This window comes from Leishmania donovani, chromosome 34 (assembly GCF_000227135.1).
Source record: "Leishmania donovani BPK282A1 complete genome, chromosome 34".
Lineage (NCBI taxonomy): Eukaryota > Euglenozoa > Kinetoplastea > Trypanosomatida > Trypanosomatidae > Leishmania > Leishmania donovani.
This window is the reverse complement of record NC_018261.1, coordinates 861,858-881,718: the sequence shown is the minus strand read 5'-3', so window position 1 is coordinate 881,718 and position 19,861 is coordinate 861,858. Positions and strand designations below refer to the sequence as shown.

The following is a 19,861-nucleotide window of genomic DNA, read 5'->3' as shown; positions in this document are numbered from 1 at the left end:
CGCCTCGGACTCTACTCCTTTCATGCCTATGTAGTATATATTTGGGGCGTGGTTTTCGCTATCGTGTTCTGGAGTGCTCTCGCGTTCTCGCTAGCTTTTCACCCTTCACTGCCATCTTTCTTTCTCTTGTCCAACTCCCTCTCTGTACTGCGCGGTTGTCGTTTCTGTTGTGTGGCTGTTGCTGACTGTGTGGTCGCCTCTTCCTCTTCTTTTCTCTCGACTTTCAGGCTTACCGTCCTCGCCCCCACCTCCTACCACCTCTCTTCTATTCCTCCAAGGCGTTTTCAAGGGATTGTGCGTCTTGACGTTTTTTTTTTCGTGGTTTCTTCTCTGTATCATCGAGGCCAACGGTGCTGCCCCACCCCCCTCCCCTTCCCTCACATCCTCTTCCTCCTCCCCCTCGTGCCCTCGCTAGTGTTGTGTGTGCTTGTGGCGGAACATCACCTCGGTCGTTTTTGATCTTGGTGCTCGCAGCTCTCTCTCTCTGTGCGTGTGTGTGTGTGTGTTTCATAAAAGCTCACATATCGTTGTTCTCTTTGTTCTGCTGTTGTTGCGCCACCGGCGGCGGTGAACATGAACCCACTCTTGGCGCGAGACTATGAGGTCCCGAAGAAGCCCATTTTTCTTCTCGAGGGCAGAGATGTAGTTCAGAGCACCGAGGCGTCCGCCTTCGTCTCGAACAGCGTCACTGATAGCGTCATGTACAGCACCAACGGGAACCTCGGTCTGCGACACCTGAGCGAGGTGGAAAGGGTCGGCTTCAAGACGGAGGTTCTGATGAATGGCCTCTACCACGAAGAGCCGACTGACATATCGGAGTACATGGGTATTCCTCGCACTAATCAGGTGGGGGCGAGTATCTGCACAGTCGACTTCGACTGCATGCTGGACGGTGAATCAGGTACGCTGTCGTCGATCCCATCCCGAAAGCTGAGCCTCGACGACGGTGCGTATCGCAGTCATTGCTCCGACGTCATGAGCGCTGATGGGGGGCTCATCTTCGACACGAAGTACGTGCGTACAGTCGGGCTCAGCGACCTGAGCACGTGGGGTGCGCAGGTGTGCTACAGCGACTTCCGACTCGGCGCCAAGGGCTCGCCAGTGTCTGTCGGCAGCGACACTAAAATCGGCTTCTGCAACTGCGTGGCGGGCTCCGGCGCGCCGCACAGTCTTAGTGTGGATAGCATGTCCGACGGGGCCCTGCAGATACATTCGTCACACGTGACGCACTGCTCGCACAGCGACCTGAATTATCGCATCGAGCTTGTCGTGCTCATTTCCATTGACCAGGAGTGCTGGGATGTTGCTCACCAGCAAATGGATCACGTGCATCAGTGCTCGCTGACCTCGGACAAGGAGGTGACGACATTCACGGAGGTGGAGTGTGTGGTGAAGTACGGCGACACATATCGCCCGCTGCAGGCGGAGGTGGAGGGCACCGCATGGATTCGCGAATCCGAAAGCGACACGACGTCGCCGTTCTCGCGCGATCGGTACAATGTGAGTGCCGGCGGCGGCGGCGGCGGCGCGCGGGACGGCGCCAGCAGCTACAGCAATACAGAAAGCAAGGAGCACGGTAACGGCGACCGGGATGGCGGCAGCAACTCCGCCTTTCTTCGACCAGGCTCGTGGCACTACCACACCTTCCACAGCTCCAACAAGGCCCAGAAGTCGTACGTGATCAAGAAGCGATTTATGATGCCACTGACGCCTGAGACGGTGCCGGATAGCGTCGTGCTGACCTTCCGTGCCTGTCACAAGCGCGACCACGCGGAGCAGCGCCCGCGAGCACTGCCGACGATTGAGGAGATGATTGCGGATCAGAAGGCTGCGCTCCAGTTGTTCTGGAAGACGTTTGACGCCGATGTCAAGCTGCAGGACGAGCTGAGTCCCAGCCGCAGCTCGCTGCCCTTTGTGTACAACGCATTTCGCATGTTTATGGTCAGTCACGGTCTGGAGGGTGGGCTGTCGCGCTCTGGGCTCTCGGCCGCCGGCGACGGGCTGCAGTTCAACCTGTCCGAGTACATCTACTATGGACTCTACTACCTTCTCACGCAGCCGGAAGCGTGCTTGCGACTGCTCAAGAGCGTCTACCACATGCTGCCACAATCGCGGAAGTATGCGCGCGTACTCGCCATGAACCACGGCGCCGTATTTCCACTGAACACGATCAGCGGCGTCCACTCCACGCATGCTGCCAACGTGAGCAACGCTCGCTTCCACGTGAACGCCGAGATCGGCTTCCTCATCGCCCTCTACGACGAGGCAGCGGAGAGCATCTCGGCTGAGGATCGGCTGCTGCTCCTCGAGCTGATGATGGAGTCGGCTCGCATCTGGCCGCAGTGTGGGGAGTGGCAGGACGACCACACCGTCTTCCGCCTGGACAACATCGCGGGTACGGATGAGTACAACAGCAACGCATCCGGCAACTTCTACGTCAACATCTCCGCGCGGAGGCATATCGCCTCCGCCTTCTCGTTTCTCGACCGTCAGCGTGAGCACCTTACCGAGGAGCAGCTGAACAGCGTCTTCGCTTCGCTAGGGATGTCCCGGCACGAGATGGCCGAGCTGCAGGCCGTCGGCGACGGCATCGTTGTACCGCAGCGCCACGAGCGACTCGGTGTGTATATGGTGCATGACAACTTCGACACCTTGATCGACTGGGGCAACGAGCGGGCCATGCACCCGCTTCACCTGAACTACCACCCGATCCACATCTATCGACGTAAGCTCATCGACGTGCCCGAGGTGCTGCTGGGCATGCTGCTCTACCCCGACGAGTTCGACCAGCGCGACTTTCAGCAGAACTTCGAGTACTACCTCCCACTCTGCACGTTTGACTCGCCTGAGTCGCTGTTTGTGATGGTACACGCGCTCTGCCGCGCACGGTCGAACTTCTCGCAGCCGATGCCGCTTCTGCGCTCCTTGGCGAACATCGATCTCGACAACATCGTCTACTCCGCCGAGGGCGGCCTGCACTTTAGCGCGATGGCGTCGACGCTGCCGGGGCTCATCTTCGGCTGCGGTGGGGTGCAACTTTCCCGCAAGGGACTGCAGGTGCACCCCATCCTTCCGGCCAGGATCGAGCGGTATTCCTTCACGATCAAGTGGCGCGGCGCGGTGCTGCGCGTGCTGGTGGACCGCGCGAACATCACGTACGACCTCCTCGCGGGTGCGAGCCTGCGCTTCATCCACGGCACCCCCGGTGAGCGGATCCACCTTCACACCGGCTTTGGCCGCTGCCCCGAAACTACCCACCTCGCCATCCCGCGCACGAGCCAGAGCCAGGTGGCGCAGTTTGATGGTGTTGTGCTTCTCTCGGACTGCCTCTTCGACAACCTCCTTGAATACAGTTACCGCTCGTGGTACAAGACGCTGGAGACGCTCTTCGACACGTACCGGGTGCTGCACAATCGCCCCATCCCCTCGCTCACACCGGAAGAGTTTATCGAAAAGGTTGTCTACCAGCATGAGGACGGCGAGATTTCGTTTAGCGGCATTGACCAAATCTTGCAGCGTCGTGGACTGTGCCTAGAGTTGGGCACCCCGGAAGATGCCGAGATCGTTGAGACGCGGTACGGCTTGGCGAATGCAAAATTGGCGGAGATGACGGAGATGGTGGTCATGTCGCCCCCACCCGTCAATGCCGGCCTCTTTCGCCTGCTCAAGGGCCTGGTGGAGAACGGTGTGGCGCTGGCTGTGGTGTCATACAGCCGGACGCTGAAGCAGCTGCTCGCCTCAAATCCGCAGTTGGCGCGTCTCTTCGTGGCCTCCATCGACGGCGAGGAGGCGTACGATTGGAAGATAAAGGGACAACCTCACCTTGACCTGTACATGCGGGCCGCCGAGAAGATCCACGTGGACATTAACCGGTGCCTCGTGATTAGCCACCACCTGGACCGCGGATTTAACGCAAAGGAGATGTCGAAGTTCCGCATGTTCATCGATGTCGAGGACCCGTTTGTGAGTTCGCGCTTCCTTAGCAGTCCGTACCCGTCCTTGACGCCGGAGGAGTCGAAAGAGACCGGCCGAGACAACCCTGTCGTGTGCCGTCTGGAGCTGTCGCGGATTCCGTCGTCCATCGACGAGCTGGAGGATATGGTGGACGGTCGAAAAATGTGAAAAAAAAAAAGCCAGCTGCCGTGACACACCAAAAGACGCTGTGGCACCCGGAGCGGCTGCTTCGGCAGAATTGTGTGTGTAAGTGCTTGTATCGGTTGGCCGTGGCGTGCACGCAGGTGAAAAAGGTAGGGAAGAGATTTCGATGGGAGCGGGATGTGCGCAAAGGAGATGCTCATCCATCTACATCTGGCTCCTGCACACACCCAAGCACACACTCCTGCTGAAGGAAGTCGGTGCCACCAGCCCCGATAGGTGTGCCTTTTCACATTTCTTTTTATCGCCGTCCTTGTTATCCATTGCTGTGTGGCTCGTCAGCCACACGCTGTTGGCTGTCTTGTTGTTTGCGTGTCTCGGTCGCGTCTGCCACAGTGCATTTTTCATGCTCCCCGGCACAAAGCCACAACGGGAGGGTTGTCGTGAACCCATGTGCGTGGACATGAGTTCGGCAGCGACGGTGGCGAGACAAGCGCATTTTCCTTCAGACACCGCTCGCGTCGGCGGTGATGAGGGCAAGTAAAGCTCGGTGCAGGTCTAGCGTCTCGGGCTTAGCTGTAGGAGCGTCCCTTGCGAAGTGTAGGGCGAGCAACAAGAGCAAAGCAAAGTCGCGGACCAGTGAGAGCTATTGCTGTTCCGTGGGCTGAGCTGGTGCGCATGAACAGCTGGCCCGTGTGGTCTCTGTGGTCCTTTTTCCAGCCCCGCTGGACTGCCGGGGGGATAGCCGTGAGCGCCGGCGTGGCCTGCCTTTTTCTTTTGCGATGCTTCATGTCTTCCGTCTCTGTCCGACTCCTCTCGCGCACCCTCGTATTCTCCCTCTGTTCCTCTGTTTCTCGGCATTGTTGCGGTGTGCATGAGCGTGCTTTCGTGTGGCGGTCTCTGTTGGGTTGTCCACGCACCTCCTCTTGCCTGCTCCTGGTGGCACGACCGCCGTCCTTGCCCGCTATCCTGCTTCTTAGCCTGCCTCGATCCGCGGCGTCATGGTTGCCGTAACAACCCTTCTTCAGTGGTTTTCATTCTTTTCCCTGGCTACCCTGCAGAAGCCGTTTCTGCCGGTGGTCAAGGATGTTCTCGTGTACGTGTGCATGAGCGGCGCGCTGCTCTACCTGGTGACGATTGTGCTGGCCTTCGGGCTTGCAGATAAGGAGATGGAGCAATACCTGACACAGACGGCGCGTGCTGCGGTGCCAGACGGTATGTCGACGAAAGGCAACGCGGTGCTCGTGCCCTTTTCGTATGAGGCGTTTGTGAGTGCCTCTGTCACTGTGAGTGTCGTGGCAGCGCTCGCTGTTCTGCTGTGCTGCAGCTTTGTGCTACAAGTGGCATGGGACGGCATGGTGACCTGTGTGGCGCCGATGGTGGCGCTGACGGTGAACACGGTGAAGCCCAAGTGCTGGGACACCGCAGAGGATTATCGTGGGAAGGTGCCACCACCGCCAGAGGCGGCAACGTAGAAACAACATCGGCAGCTTGCCTGGTCGGCTTTCCCGGCTAGCATAGCTAGAGTGGTGGCGCGTTGTTCCTTCCGCTACTCGCAGGCCGCGGCTGAGCGGTGGTGATGGCATCGCTGCGGCGCTCGATGGCCGTTCTCTCTCTGTGCGTGGCTCTCCGTGAAAGCAGGTGCGCACTAGTGTGTCCTTTGAAGGGGCTGTCCTGAGCCTCCGCTGCTGAGCGGAAGCGCGTCGAGGAATGAGGAGAAACACACAGGAGCAGCCCTCCGCGTCCGCGCGGCCCCACACCCGATGGCTCGTACCTACCCACCAGCAGAGTGCTGTATGGGCACTGCCAGTTGCACGATTCACCGCTTCCCTTTCAAAGTGATTTCGACCGCACCGATATGCTCACCTACTGTGGGGCCCGCTCTCGCAGCACTGCCGCAAGAGAGCGACGCGTCTCCTTTCTGCACCGTAGGCGCTAGCGTCTCGGAAGGGCTAGGAGGAGGCGGGTTCAGTGGCGCTGGCGCGGGCCACGGTCACCAGCGGCGGCACCGCTCTAGAGAAAGGCAGCCTACTTCCGCTTTCTTCCACCCGCGCGTTCGTCTCATGCCCCTCCGCCTCCTCCTTCGTGTCCCTCTACGGCCATCTCAACATCTGCATCTTCCTCGCTTTTTTTTTTGCGTTTCCTCGTCGCAGCCGGATCTGGTTCTCGGCGTACCTTCGCCGCAAGGACTCGACAAATTGGATAGGCGTGACGGCTCTGCCTACTGCCTATCCTCTTCTTTTCTTTTCCCTTAGCTGCTGCCCGCGTGATTCCGTGTGCGTCTTGGTGTTCGGCGACGGCGCTCGCGCACGCGTGTGCCATTGTGCCGCATGGTTCCGCCGCACAGGTGCTTCTCCTTTTTACTTTTGTCACTGCCGTTCACGGTGTGCACGTTTGCGGGTGTGCCGCTGCCACTCGTCTTCCTCCATGCTGCGTCAGCTGCCGCTGCGCCGCTTTCGCCTCTTCTCCTCGTCCCTTCGCGCGACTCATTCCACCTCGGTCGACGCCACTATTCCGCGCGTGCGCACGCACCGGCACGACGCCGCCGCGAGCACGCCAGTCACTGACTCGACCTTGCTGAAGAAGAAGCCCTCCAAGGCTGCTACCGCGTCCCCTTCCTCTGCGCCATTCCTGACAGATTACCGGACGGAGAAGGCGCAGCGCCGCTGGAGCAACGCGAGTCGCGCTACACAGGCCGTCGAATCAACGCCATCGCGCACCGGTCCATCGCACAGCACTGCTTCCGTGCCCTCACGTTCATCACCCACATCGTCGTCGGCTGCGGCTCGCCCGCTCCTGAAGCGAACAATGCAGGCCAAGAACAAGGTGGTGGTGCTCCATCCCGAGGGCAGCCAAGTCATTACTCTCGACATGTCCATCGAGGTGCCGGCACCGGCGGCCGGCGCCGCGGCACCGCTGCAGCCGAAGCGCGGAACCACAACGGTATCAAAGAGCATGGCTCGAGAGGAGAAAGAGACGGCGGCGAAAACGCTCGGCCGCATTCGGCTGCTTTTTGCGCCGCCGCGGTCGAGCGGGCAGAGCTCGAAGCGGGTGACGAAGGATAAAATTTTCGCTGAGTGCCCCACTGTGCGCGCCTTCTGCCGCTCCTCCGATCTTGCAGGGATGGCGGAGGAGGATGGTCCGCTGGCGGCGCCAGGGGCGACGTCGGTTGTCCTCCCGTCGTTGGACGAAACCGCACTTTTCACGGAACTGAACCCCGAGCTGCCCAACCGCGTCTTTTGGAAGCATGCTCGGGTGCTGTGCGTCAACGAGACCATCGTATGCGTGCTCTACAACGTGCCTACGGTCGTCTCCATCACGTCGCCAGGTATCCCGTACGTCGGGCTCCCGCTCGCGTGCGCTGACGTGTCGCTGCTCTTCGCGTCCAAGGAGAGCCTGTGCTACGAGTGGTGCGTGCTTTCGGAGGCGTCGGCGAGCACGCGCAGCGCAAACGACGACGATGCGGCCTTTCGCGTGGTTGGCACCGCGCCGACGTTCACGCCGACCAGCGACCTCCAGGGCAAGGAGATGATGCTGCGCGTCTCGCTGGACCCCGCCACCGGCCTCTGGACGGAGATGCGTCTGCCCAGTGTCGTGCGCCAGCTACCGCCGCCGGTGCCGCGGTGGCAGGAGACAACCACGCCCGTCAACTACCCGGCCTTCCGTGTCGTGACGTACAACATCCTCTACGATGACTTCTGCACATCGAAGAGCTCCAAGGCAAAGATATACCCGTTCGCCACCGACGACATCCTCGACCTTGAGAACCGGAAGGTGCGCATTGTGCAGGAACTCTTGGCCTATCATACGGATATTGTCTGTTTGCAGGAGTGCGGCCGGGACGTCTTCCAATCCTACTTTCTGCCTGTGATGCGCGCGTGCGGGTACGACGGGGTGTACTGCAACAAGTCTGGATCGGTGAAGGAGGGCTGCGGCTTCCTATTTCGCGAGTCCCGCTTCCAGCTCGTGCAGCATGCGTCCGTCCCGCTAAACTTTCAAACCCTCTCCACCATGTTTCCGGAACTGGCGGGGCGTGTGGGCGCCTGCCCTGAGCTCGAGGAAGCGCTCTCCGCGGTCACCTCCATTGGGGCGCGAGTGGTGCTGCGGGAATCGACCAGTGACAAGGAGATCGTGGTCGGCAATACGCATCTTTTTTACCATGCCAATGCGTGCCATATTCGCGTTCTCCAAGCGTACATGCTGCTGCACTGGCTGAGCGACGCCACCCTGATCTCGCCCGGCGGCGATGCGGCGACGTCACCGTCGCCCAGTTTAGCCAACCGCGCTCGGCCGCGCCGACCTCTGGTCATGTGTGGTGATTTCAACTGCACACACGCGACCGGCGCGTACCGTCTTCTCACAACGGGCCAGGTGGAGGCCGATCACCCGTCCTGGGACAAAGGGAGGCTCTTCTGGTGGGGCTGCGCGCGGCTGCTCGGCTACGACGCCGACGACCTCGTGGAGTTGCTTGGCAAGGACGCAAAGCTGCCCCACGCCACGGTGGCGCGAAAAGATTGCAAGCGGCCACGCAAAACGTCAGCAGAAACCGCGGCACCCACTCCGGCAGATCCGGCAGAGATCCCTGCAGAGGCAAGCAACGAGACGCAGGCACAAGAGGACCCGGCGCAGGGCGAGGGCGGGGAGCGCGTCATCACAAAGGTATTTCATGAGGCCCTCTACGGACCGCAGGTGCGCCTGCAGGACGCCTACCACCGCACCGACCTTTCACTGCCTTGGACGAACTTCACACTCACCTTTCGCGAGGTGATTGACTACATCTTCTTCTCCGAAGACTCGTTGGAAGTGCTACGCACGGTGCCCATCCCCTCAGAGGCCGAGCTGACAGAGAACTTTGCCTTGCCGAACAAGAAATACCCGTCCGACCACGTCGCACTTGTCGCAGACCTCGCCTTCACGACGCAGTGAGTGAAATGCCTCCTCCCCTCCCCAGTAGAGCTCCTAGCCGCTGGGAGACGCTCACCCCGCCGCAAAAGCGCTCGTCGCTGACGCAGTGGGTCAGGTGCATCCTCATAATCGTAATGGCTGGGAGGGAGGGGATGTTTCCAGTTGGGGCCGCGAATGAAGAACAAGCTGAGATAGCTCCATCTTAACGAACGAAACAAGAGCGTAGAACACGTTTGTGAGACGCACCACGTGTCACACGTCTTCTCTTGGTGGTGGCGAGAGCAGCAACGAGAGCCCCGCTGTGCTGGGTGCGCAGGCTCGTTTATGCTCCCTGCCTCCTTGCCAACCAGGCTCTTCGCTTTCTCTTGGTGATTTACTCTGCTCCCCCTGCAGCGAGGCTCCAACATGCCCCCTCCTCTGCTACCGTCACGCATACAGACAGGTCCACCCTCGCCCACCCCTTCCCAATGCCCGTCATCGCTGACGTCTTTTTGCGATTTTCCTTGCGTGTCGACTCCCTCGCGTACCTTTCATCTCTCCTGCCGTTGTGTGGTGTGTCTCCTGCCTCGTACTGGGCTTGCCTACATAAGATACCGCCCTCACCTCCCTGCTTCTTCCTCGCCACGTCCACCGCGAGAAGGCGTGGAACCGCTTGCCAAGTCGCCCGCACACATCCCTATCGATACACGTACGCCAGACAATCACGGCACGCACGAGAAGCGGACCCCCTAACGTGAGGTCGCACACGCGCGCTCGCGACGACGGCGAACCTGCTCCCTTTTCTGTGGAGCTGAGAGAGCCGAGACGGCTGCTTCTCTCTCTCCCCGCTGTCCGCGGCTCTCAGGTCGAGCCGCGCCACTCTCTCGAAGCGCACACGCGCACACACCACCACAAAATAGATCGATAATTGTATAGATCGTCGACCCCACGAGTGGAGAACGGACCGTCTCACTCTTTGTTTATACTTGTTCTTGTGCCGACGTTTTTTTTATCGGTGTTCAGGCCACATGCAGCCGGCCACGGAACGACGTCTTCTCGTATACCAGTGCGGGGCTCGCTCCGTGGTGAATGTGCGTGATACCCGGAGATGCTCCCGCCGTTCACCTTCCCGCGTACCTCCATCCGAGTCGCCGGCACCGTTTCAGGGGAGCCGGCCGCGCGAAGCGGCAGGTATCGTGGGCAGCACCACCACCGATGCCGATGAGCGGAGCGCGCTGGGGTCGCCGTGGAGCTCACTCACCGTGAACACGGTAACGGTGCCGGAGGGTGAGTGGTGCGGTGACGCGACGCTGTTCCACACGGCTCTCTCACCTTCGCCTCGAGTGCCTCCGCCTCCGCCGCGTGCTGGATGTGCGGATCATGATGTCGGCGATGCATCCGGCATGCCGAAAAACGCTGGCGGTCAGGCACTGTCGAGGCAAAGCGCCCACCACAGTCTGCAAGGGGTGAGCCCGAGCCCGTTTGCAGATGACCTAAACAGCCACGGCGACTCGGCCGCAGTTCCAGACAGTGACTACCACTCGTCATGGTTTGCAGAGTGGCCACCGGCTGCCGCGGTGGCGTCCTCAAGTCCTGCGCTGTTGTTGTGTAACCATGGAGGTGCCGAGGCATTGGTGCTCTGTGCGGCAGCTAGTGGCGTACCTCGCCAGTGGACGTCCGGCGCTGCGGTGGGCAATCAGGAGGCTATGCACGCGGTCACTCAGCCGCCGCTAAAGCTGGCAAGCACTTTCCAGGCAGGCGAAGTGGACGCTGTGTGTTGCACGGACGCACCCCAACGCGCAAGTGAAGAGCGCCGTGGCGCCGTTTCAGCGCTGCATGCGTGTAGCAGAGCAAGGTCGCCGCCGCACGTGTTCACGTCCAACACCGGTAGCGGGGTCACCCCCGTTGCTGCCGCGGGTGCGGAGCGCGTGCTCTTCGACGACGACGACGACTTTACGGACATATCCACTGCCTCGGCCCGCTGCCGCACCCTTCAGCCTGGGCCGGAGGCAGCGCCTGCCGCACACTGCGCGGCAGTGGATGCAGTGGCGCACACGCCTCCTCGTCATCGCGACATACGAGCGAGTCCTCTGCTCGCTCCTAATCGCGGCGGCACCGGTGGATGTGAGAGCACCGACTGCAGCTCCAGTGGGCACTTTGCCGTTCACTACGCCGCAACCTCTGTGTCTTCTTGCGCGACCCCTAACGCGTCTGTGCTCTCTGTGGTGGCCGCTGTGGGTGCCAGCGGGGAGTCGCTTGACGCAGTGGTGCCGAGGGGCTGCGGGCCTGCCAAGGAGGGCCTCACAACGCAGGTCATTGAGGACAGCGCCGAGAACTCGCCTGCAGCGGCGAAGGCTGCCCAGATGGAAGGCACTCCGAGGGCCCCCACGACTTCCGCGGGGACGAACGGCAGCCTCTCTGCTTTCAAAACGCCCATGACCTCACCGCTTCGCCAAGGGCTTTTCCTTCGCCTGCTCAGCACCCACGCCGCCACAGCCACGCACACGCCGACAGCGCGCCCGTGTTCATCGGGCGTATTGCCCCCGAATGCTGGCTCGCTGGCCACTCCCACGCCGCTGCATCGGGCGCACAGGTGGAGGGGCGGCAACGCAACCCCAGGCTGGGAGAGCCTGGCGGAGATTACGGGCTTTCCTACGCCGGTGAAACTGTCACCCATACCCACGAAAGGGTATTCGGCGTACCCCGAGCTTGTGGCCACCGCCGCCGCTGCGGCAGGAGCGGCCACCCTGACCTCCACGCCTCGTGCGTCCGGCTCGCCGTCCCCTGTAGTGTCTGCAGTGCAGGGCGACGCTCATGAATGCGATGATGGCAAACTCGACGCGGCGACGCCGACTGCGATGGCGAATGCCTTTGGGGCAGCAGAGGACGCTCGCGCATCGAGGAGCCAGACGGCCGGGGTATCTTTCTCTGAAGGTGGCGGTGTGCCGCCGCTCTCCGATGGCAGCATTGCCGACTACCTGAGCAGCGCCCACAGCATCAGCACCATCGGCTCCGAGTGCTCTGTGTCACCGATTCGCGTGCGGGCCCGCCAGACAACGCGCGTGTGGACGCCGCACCCGAGCGAGGTGTCGCAGCAGCAGCATCCAACGCCGCCGCCGTCATCCATTGAGGACCAATCTTCGCGCTTCCTCAGCGACTTCCCTTCGAGCGCTGCTGTGCAGCCGCCGCCACCGCAGCGACAGCAACCGAGCGTCTTGCGCGCCTCCCCTATCTTTGGCGCTGTCCATGTCTTTCCATGTGATCACGCCCTCTCCGCTCACAAAAGCCCACCTCGCACAGCGCTGCATCCCGAACGAGCCGCTGAAGAGGTGTCCGAGGACTTGACAGCGATGTCGTTGGTGGTCACGGAGGTGCAGGCGCAGCCATCGCACCAGCAGCCCCAGAAGCTGTTCCGCCCCGATGCGGCGACGGGTGACCTTGCACTGTTGCACAGGTCTGCTGATCACTCTGCAGGTGGGTGGGCCACCCCCCGTTGTGTCGCCGACACGCTGAACCTCGGTACCCCGACAGTGTCCATGATTCAGTCACCAGCGCAGGCGCTGGGCGAGAGCTGCTGCTCTCTCTTCATGCTTCCAGCCACGCAGTACATTCACACTCTGCCCATTCGCGGACTTCAGCGGCGGAACCCGCCCGTCGCACACGCCGCGCAGCACGCAGGCCTCGCTGTGGAAGGCGTGGGTGGCGAGAGCGGGCGCATCGCCTTCGCCAATGAGGCACGCCACAACCGCAGACGCCAGACGCAGCACCCCGTGTTGATGTCACCCGCACTCAGCGATGGTGAGGAGGAAAACTGCACACCGAGCTCCACAGTGGCGTTGTGTTTGGCCAAGCCACCGCCTCCGCGTGTGCAGGCGTCGCCGCTGGTGTCCTTGGATGCCAGCCAGTCGTTGGAGGCGGAGCAGCCCCTGTTCTCAAAGCCAGAGAAGGCCCAGTGCGATGCAAGCGTACAGTGGGGAACTTCGTTCACTACGTTCTTGTGGTCTCGCGCAGTCCACCAGGAGCCACGTCGGCTTGATTGCAGCGCCCGGCGAGCGCCACGGTGTGCCTCGTCGTTCGCGCGCCAGCTGCAGCGGTCTTCGTCCTCAAAGGGTCCCGCCACACCACCACAGGCATACCAGCGACCGCACCTCGGACTGTCGTCCACCAAAGACACGTCGCGCAGCGTGGAGGTGTCGTACGTGCGGTACCGTCCCACTTTCACAGCCACTTCAAACTCCGCCACCCGCTTTATTGACTCCTGGCTCTGACACGGGTTGGGAGGAGACGGGGGAGAGGCCGATGGGATGCGGCCGAAAGAAGGAGCGATGGTGCGGAGCGCTCTGTCGACAGAAACTCGTGACGTGTGAGTGCGAAAGGGGGTTGGGTGGGCGGGAGTGAAGTAGAGGCTGCGGCTTGTGGCTGTGCACGGACAGCTGTACCCAAAGCCGCTCTCCATACACCACCGCCTCGGCAACGACGCTTTTTTTGTCTCTGCCGTGTTGCTCTCTCTCGAGCTTATAGATGCACACCTCTGCCTGTGCTATGGTAGAGTGGCCTACGCTTCGTCTTTTCGTTTTCTTTTTTTTTTCGTTCCGCCCTCTCTTCGGCTCTCTGAGACACGCGAGTCTCGTCAAGGGATGGGCCTCTTCTTGTGCCGCCGAGCGTAGCTGTAGCGTGCTAGTGTGCACATTGGGCAGCAGCAAAGAAGCGATTAGGCGAATCCGTGTCTCGCGCACAGCTGCATTACCTCACAGATGCGCGGCTAGGCCGTCGGAGGTGGGGCAAAGCCAGAGTCATGAAAGGACAATGACGAAGGAATCGCCGTCGATGCATCACGGCCAACGAAGAACACCACACGCAGCATTCTGCCCATTCCTGGCCGCGCTGTACCTTTTGTTGTTTTCGGTTTGTTTGTCGCCTTACCGCTTCCGCAGTGCTTGCACAATCTCCGTTGAACCAATGCCACTGCGCAGTGGATCTAAGACGCTATCGTGACCGTTGGCGTGGCCCTCCGCTGACCCCTTTGCTTTGCTTTTCGGTGTGGTAGTGGTGCCTTGCGGCGATGCGCAGGCATGCGCACGCAGCAGCCTTCCTTCAAGCCTCTTTCGTCCACCTCTTTCGTTCATATCAGCTTTTTTCGTCCACACGCACGCACGCCCACGCCCTCTCCCCCGCTCTCTCTCCGATTGCCCTTTTACGCTTTTTTTGCATGCCCCCCCCCCTCCTCCCTGCGAGACACAACACCCCCACTCCATCTTCACACTTGGCGGCTGGCGCTTTTCTTTCTCCTGGTCTCCGCAATCGAGACAGCGATGACGTTTCGTCGCTGCACACAATGAGAGATCGATAACGGATGAGGAGAGGGAGGATAGATGAGACGAGCGGCCCCCTGTACCCCTAGCCCCTCTGTCACCCCTTCTTGGTGGATGGAATCGAACGCTGCCGGCCCTGTGGACCTAGCTCACGTGGGGATCATAGCTGCGGTTGCATAGTTGGCGCCGTGATTCGCAGATGCATCAACGCACGCAACGGCCTTCCCCTCGTTGTCTTTTTTAGCCGCCCGCCCTCCTGTGGTTTCATGAGCGACTTCGCGCTTTTTCACACGCCAGGGGGCGGCACCTTGCCTCTTCACTTTCGGCTCGGGTTTTCAGCAGAGCGGGACGCATACGAACGGCGACAAACAAAGAGAAACAGTGCCGACACTAAGATATACCGCGGCTCACGCACAGCCACCGATACGAGCGCCGAGCACGCAGACAGCCCGGCTGTGGAAAGAGGGGAGGGGGGTCGGAGAGAGGCGTAGCACACCCATCTAGTTTTGACGAGTTGCCCTGCCTCTCTACTTCACCAGCAGCATACAATATATGTGTTTGTGTGTGATCGTTTGTTTCTTCTCAGTCGTCATCGCTTCTCCCCCCTCCCGGATATCACTCCTCCGCTTCCACGTGCACAAAGACGAAGAGGAGGTGAAGTGCGAGAGCGGTTGTGTTGGCAACAGTGCTCGCACTATTATCTTGTTTTTTTTTTTCTATGATTCGCCGGGCGCGGCTGACAGGCAGTGAGCTCCGATAACTTTCCCACATCTTTGAAAACCAAACGGGCGTCGCATACACGCACGCGCACCAAAAGGCGGCGTTCTCAGGGCTAGAGGCGACGTGAGTGCTTCTACCGGTCATGAGCGCAGAAAAGGACAAGTGTGTTGTGCTTTTTTTTAGATTTGCGTGCTGTTGTCGTGTTGCTGCTGTTGCTATCGCGGTCTCTCGCGCGCCTCACAGCACTCTGTATTCTTTCTTTTTGCCTGCACGAAGACGTCTCTTTGGCGCGCAGTGTGCTTTCTGACGGGATGGGGACGGCGCACGCATGTGTCCGCTCCGCCATTGCTACCTACGCGCTCAGCAGTGATGTGTGTGCGTGTGTGTGTCTGACAGAGACTCGTGGCAGCCGCCGGAGCACCCACACACACACACACATATCGACAGCTGCGGTCTCTTCTTTTTCACCATCCCCTGTAATATAGCCTTCCTTCTGGGGCCTCTGTCGCGGGTACAACCACCTGCCACAACGTCTTTCGCCCAACAGCGGCGCAGGTGGAGGTCATACAATTATTATGGATTCGGGCTTCTTCTCCGCCGCACGTCTCGCAATCGGTGCACACACTGATCACTCAGTGCGCCATGCTCGTGTACTGGCTCTTCTCAGCCTCTTGCGGGTCTTTTGCAGACCCACCGCCGCCTCTCTTCTGCGTTCTTGGACGCCAGTGCCGCGGCGCCATGACGAAGACACTTGCTTTGGGACACCCGTCCGAGAGTCTTGCGCCTACGGATACGCAGCCGAATAGCAAACCTGCTTCATTGACCGCCGCAACAACCGCCGCCTCTGCCGCTTCGCCGGGTTTGCCGTCTGTGCCAACTTCGCAAGACAAAGCTGTGGAGCGGGCACAGCAGCGTTCACCTCTGCTACCTTCGTCCGATGCTCCCACGATGAAGGCGTCCCCGAATGACGGCAAGTGGGTGGGACTGCAAGAGACTACCGATGGGCGAGCGGGAACAGAAAACGAAACGGGAAGCAGGGATGCCCACGGAGACGACCTCTGGCGTGAAGGCTCAACATACACCGACAAGGACAACCTTGAGGAGCGACGGCGAGTAGAGCGGCGGCGCGAAGCAGACACGGAGATTGGCACCATGTCCTTGCTGCAGTGGATGGACATATCCGCATTGCCGGAGGGCCAGTTCGCCTACTTGATCAAGCGCGCTTTCTTCGCTCCACGCTTTCCGATCAGCGCTTGCGCGAGCGGTGCGGTGCTGTTGGCGATCTGCGTCGATGGCGACCCAGCATGCTCGATTCTACGCCCGAAAAAGGAGACGGTGCGGCAACAAGGATGACGACCTGGATAGTCTCCTGACGGACTTCCTCCTCGGCCAGCGGGCGACAGCGCGGCTCTCCAGCCGCTTCGAATCTCACTGACTGCAGCAGCGTCGCCGCGCACGTGCGCTCCGTGACCCGATTTATAACCGAGCTTCATCTCCTGCCGCAAAAGGCGTCGGCTCGCAACGCTAGTGGACGCGAGTTGAGGATGCCGGTCAAGAAGCACGAGCGCGCCATGGACCACGGCACGGCTCTCGCGGACGACTGCGAGCTGCTCAACGTTGACGGCGTCCTCTCCGCCGAAGCGCGCATGGAGGGGCCCTCGGAGTCACTGCGCATTCGGCGGTTTTTTCCGTTTCCGTGAACCAGACAGAGTCCCACCTGCGTGCCTTGACTATTTTCTCCACGCTTTTCACATTTGATTTCTTCCGCTGCTGTTGTGGCATCAACAGCACGTGCATACACGACGGGGGGCAGAGCCAGGACACGATGTGGTTCGTGCGTGCCGCACCGCCTGCGACCGCGGCCGTGACGCGGTGATGAAGTTGACGCAAGCTGTTCTAGGCGATGTGCTCACATGTTTATGCCCCCACTCCCTGTGCATCTGGGAACACTAGCACAGTCGCACACAATCACATGGGACGGCACCTGCCATGCGCAGATGGCGAGGGTAGGTCGCGCCGTTCACGCTAGGGCGGCGACGGCTGTCTTTTGTTGTTTTCATTGGGCCGTCTCCCTACCTCTATGGGCCGACCTTTCCTCTGCCCTCGGCATCTTCTCCTGCCTTCGAAGGGCAAGAATCGAAACGGCGGAAAAAGGTCGCGCAGAACATTCATCGGGTTCGTGTGTGTGTGTTTTCGAATTTGTTGCCCCGCCCCCCCCCACTCGGGCCCAAAACCGACAACACTAAATAGGAAGACGAAATGCGGCGATGAAGAGGCATATGGCGGCGACGAGACGCTGTTGCATGTTTCAGCATGTGAGTGTGTGACAACCCACCCTTCGGGGGCCTGTACGAGTGAGGTCCTCACATAGATGCACACACACGCACACACAGGGCATGCAACGCACGAGAGGGGCAGCCAGGAGACACCGTACGAAGGAAAAAAAGACGAAGCCTCCCGTCCAGCAGCACTGTTGTGTGTTGCCGCCTGCTCCATTTCGACATGGTTTTTCTGTGTTGTGCACCACCCTCTTTTATTCTTCTCGTTCGCTTCTTTTCCATCTCTCGGCCCGCTCTCCTGTGTGGGCGCCTCCGCCTACGCGGACGGATGCCGTCGACTCGCACCACTTTCCTCCTTTTTCATCTATGCAACTGGTTTACCGCGTCACCGTGTTTCTCTCTCTATCCTTCCCTCTCCGCAAGCACGACGACCCCCCACACTCTACACACACACACACACACATCGCACACGTTTTGGAGAAGAGTACGCCCTGAACAAGAGCACCAAACAAAACACGTTCTCTTTCGTTTTTCTTCGACGTGTTGTCTTGTTTTTACACAGCTCGCGGGATCACCAGTACCACAGAAGCAGGTAGTCTGCCGACCTTCACACGCAGAAGCTGTGCGGTCCAAGACGCGGCTTGCTCGGCCTGCACGTTGTGTTTCTGTACGACGGTGCTTCTGGTTGCAGCAATTTCGCGCCCGTGAAGGACCTTGCACAGCGCCCTGTTTGTTTCTCCTCCCGTTGGGCACAGTGTGACTACTTCCTCGCAGCATTTCTTTTCGTTTTTCTTTCGTATTTCCTCTGACGGCGCTCTGTTCTCCGATCCCTCCTCATTGGCTCGTTATGACTGTTCCGTTTCTGCTCTCGCTGTCTTCTCTGTTGGACTCTTATCGTTGACCTCTTCTCCCCTCTCGGCGACCCTCTTCACGCCACCACTCAGAGGCACACGCAGCGTTGGCTATTAAACTTATTCCTCCGTTCGACTCCGTCGGTCGTGCCGCGGACTCTTCTTGATCTCTGTGTCGACGCTGCAGAGAATGTGCCGTAGCACCCCATCAGCAGTGCAGCTCCTTGGAGCGCTTTTTGCGGTCGCGTGTCTCGTGCACACGTCGTTGGCGTACCCGTACGGACGGTCGTCGGCTGTCACAGAGCTGACGCCTGCCTCGCTGCACGCATTTGTTAATACACACAAGCCGGTGGTCATCCTCTTTTATGCGCCGTGGTGTGGCCACTGCAAGCAGTTCCACCCCGAGTATGAGCGATTTGCCGAGTCGGTGAAAGGCACCATCCGCGTTGGCGCGATCGACGCTGACAAGAACGCCGACATTGGACAGCAGTTTGGCGTGCGTGGCTTTCCGACGATCAAGTACTGGAAGAGCGGCACAAAGTCCGTCTCCTCCTCGCAGGAGTACCAAGGCCAACGCACAGCGGCGGCGCTGCAGAGTTTGGTGGTCGAGGGAATCAGCTCGAGCAAGGTCATGACAGTGACGACAGCAGAGCAGATGAAGCAGGCCGCTCGAGACGCGCCAAAGAAGATGATCGGTGTGCTGCTCTCCGCGAAGAACAAGGTACCGCCGATGTTTTCGGTCATGGGCATGTCGCCGAAGCTGAAGGAGCTGCCGCTGGTGTTCGCGGGTAGCAGTAGCCCTGAAAAGGGTGTGGCGAAGGCCTTAGGCGTCTCGCAACTCCCAATGATCGGCGTACTGCGCTACACCCCGGCCGAAGGTGATGCAGAGGAGAAGTTTGAGATGGTGCCGTACGCGAAAAAGGCTATCGCCTATGAGCCCGTCGCGCGCTTCTTCTTGGATTGCGCGGAGAAGGAGTGCAGCGCCGGCACGGAGGCCCCAATGAACTCCGTGAGCCTTGACGAGGATGAAAGCCAGCACCAGACACGAGAAGCCGCGCGGCAGTCCTCTGTAGCACTTCCGGTAGAACCGGTCGAATACACGCCAAAAGTGATATCACTGTTTTGCGCGCCGCAGACCCGCAAGATTCGCGGCCAGTCCCCCCTGTGCGTTTTCAGCCTTAGCGAGCACGTCAACCTCGACAATGTGCACCAGTACTTCAAGAACGACCCGTTGCTTTTCTTCGAGGCATCTCAGCACAAGGAAGAGTTGCTGCAGCAGCTCCAAGCCGACTTTGGTGTGCAGATAGCGTCTACTGGGGAGGCGATGACGTCTTTGGCGGGGTCCATTGTGGTTCTGCGCCATTCGAAGCCGACAACAGTGCGGTACGCGCTGCTGGAGAATATTGACTCCGACGACGATTTACAGGCAGCCCTGCAGCGCATTCTGAATGGTGAGGTTCACCTCCGGTCGGAGCGCGTTGGAGCTGCGTAGGCGCTCGCATCCTTTGCCATGTCGCCTTGGCAAGAGCCACGAAGATGAAAGAGGGCGAAGATTCTGGTTTGCATTTTCCTCCCTTTCTCTACTGCCAGCTCCGTCATTGCTCTGCGCGCGTTGCACTGCCTCGTCGCGGTGCCTGCGCACCGCTCTGGCGACTGTGGCTCGCGTTTCATGAAATCGTATCTCCCCACGAGTGCGTTGATGTTGTCGTGTCTTGTGTAC

The 19,861-nt window shown here is 60.3% G+C and overlaps 5 protein-coding genes across 5 annotated transcripts; all 5 read left to right on the top strand.

The window, feature by feature from the left end:
* Positions 1-573: 573 nt before the first annotated feature.
* Positions 574-4,122, top strand: LDBPK_342000 (hypothetical protein, conserved; the record flags this gene model as incomplete). The annotated part of the gene is made up of 1 exon (XM_003864312.1): positions 574-4,122. The coding sequence occupies one exon, from the start codon at positions 574-576 to the stop codon at positions 4,120-4,122; it is 3,549 nt and encodes a 1,182-aa protein (XP_003864360.1).
* Positions 4,123-5,096: 974 nt separating this feature from the next.
* LDBPK_341990 (hypothetical protein, conserved) lies at positions 5,097-5,570 on the top strand (the record flags this gene model as incomplete). Its single annotated transcript, XM_003864311.1, has 1 exon — positions 5,097-5,570. One exon carries the CDS (start codon positions 5,097-5,099, stop codon positions 5,568-5,570), a length of 474 nt encoding a protein of 157 aa, XP_003864359.1.
* A 952-nt stretch (positions 5,571-6,522) lies between these two features.
* Positions 6,523-9,021, top strand: LDBPK_341980 (hypothetical protein, conserved; the record flags this gene model as incomplete). The annotated part of the gene is made up of 1 exon (XM_003864310.1): positions 6,523-9,021. One exon carries the CDS (start codon positions 6,523-6,525, stop codon positions 9,019-9,021), a length of 2,499 nt encoding a protein of 832 aa, XP_003864358.1.
* A 1,361-nt stretch (positions 9,022-10,382) lies between these two features.
* LDBPK_341970 (hypothetical protein, unknown function) lies at positions 10,383-13,247 on the top strand (the record flags this gene model as incomplete). The annotated part of the gene is made up of 1 exon (XM_003864309.1): positions 10,383-13,247. The coding sequence occupies one exon, from the start codon at positions 10,383-10,385 to the stop codon at positions 13,245-13,247; it is 2,865 nt and encodes a 954-aa protein (XP_003864357.1).
* Positions 13,248-18,331: 5,084 nt separating this feature from the next.
* Positions 18,332-19,633, top strand: LDBPK_341960 (hypothetical protein, conserved; the record flags this gene model as incomplete). Its single annotated transcript, XM_003864308.1, has 1 exon — positions 18,332-19,633. The coding sequence occupies one exon, from the start codon at positions 18,332-18,334 to the stop codon at positions 19,631-19,633; it is 1,302 nt and encodes a 433-aa protein (XP_003864356.1).
* Positions 19,634-19,861: the final 228 nt, after the last annotated feature.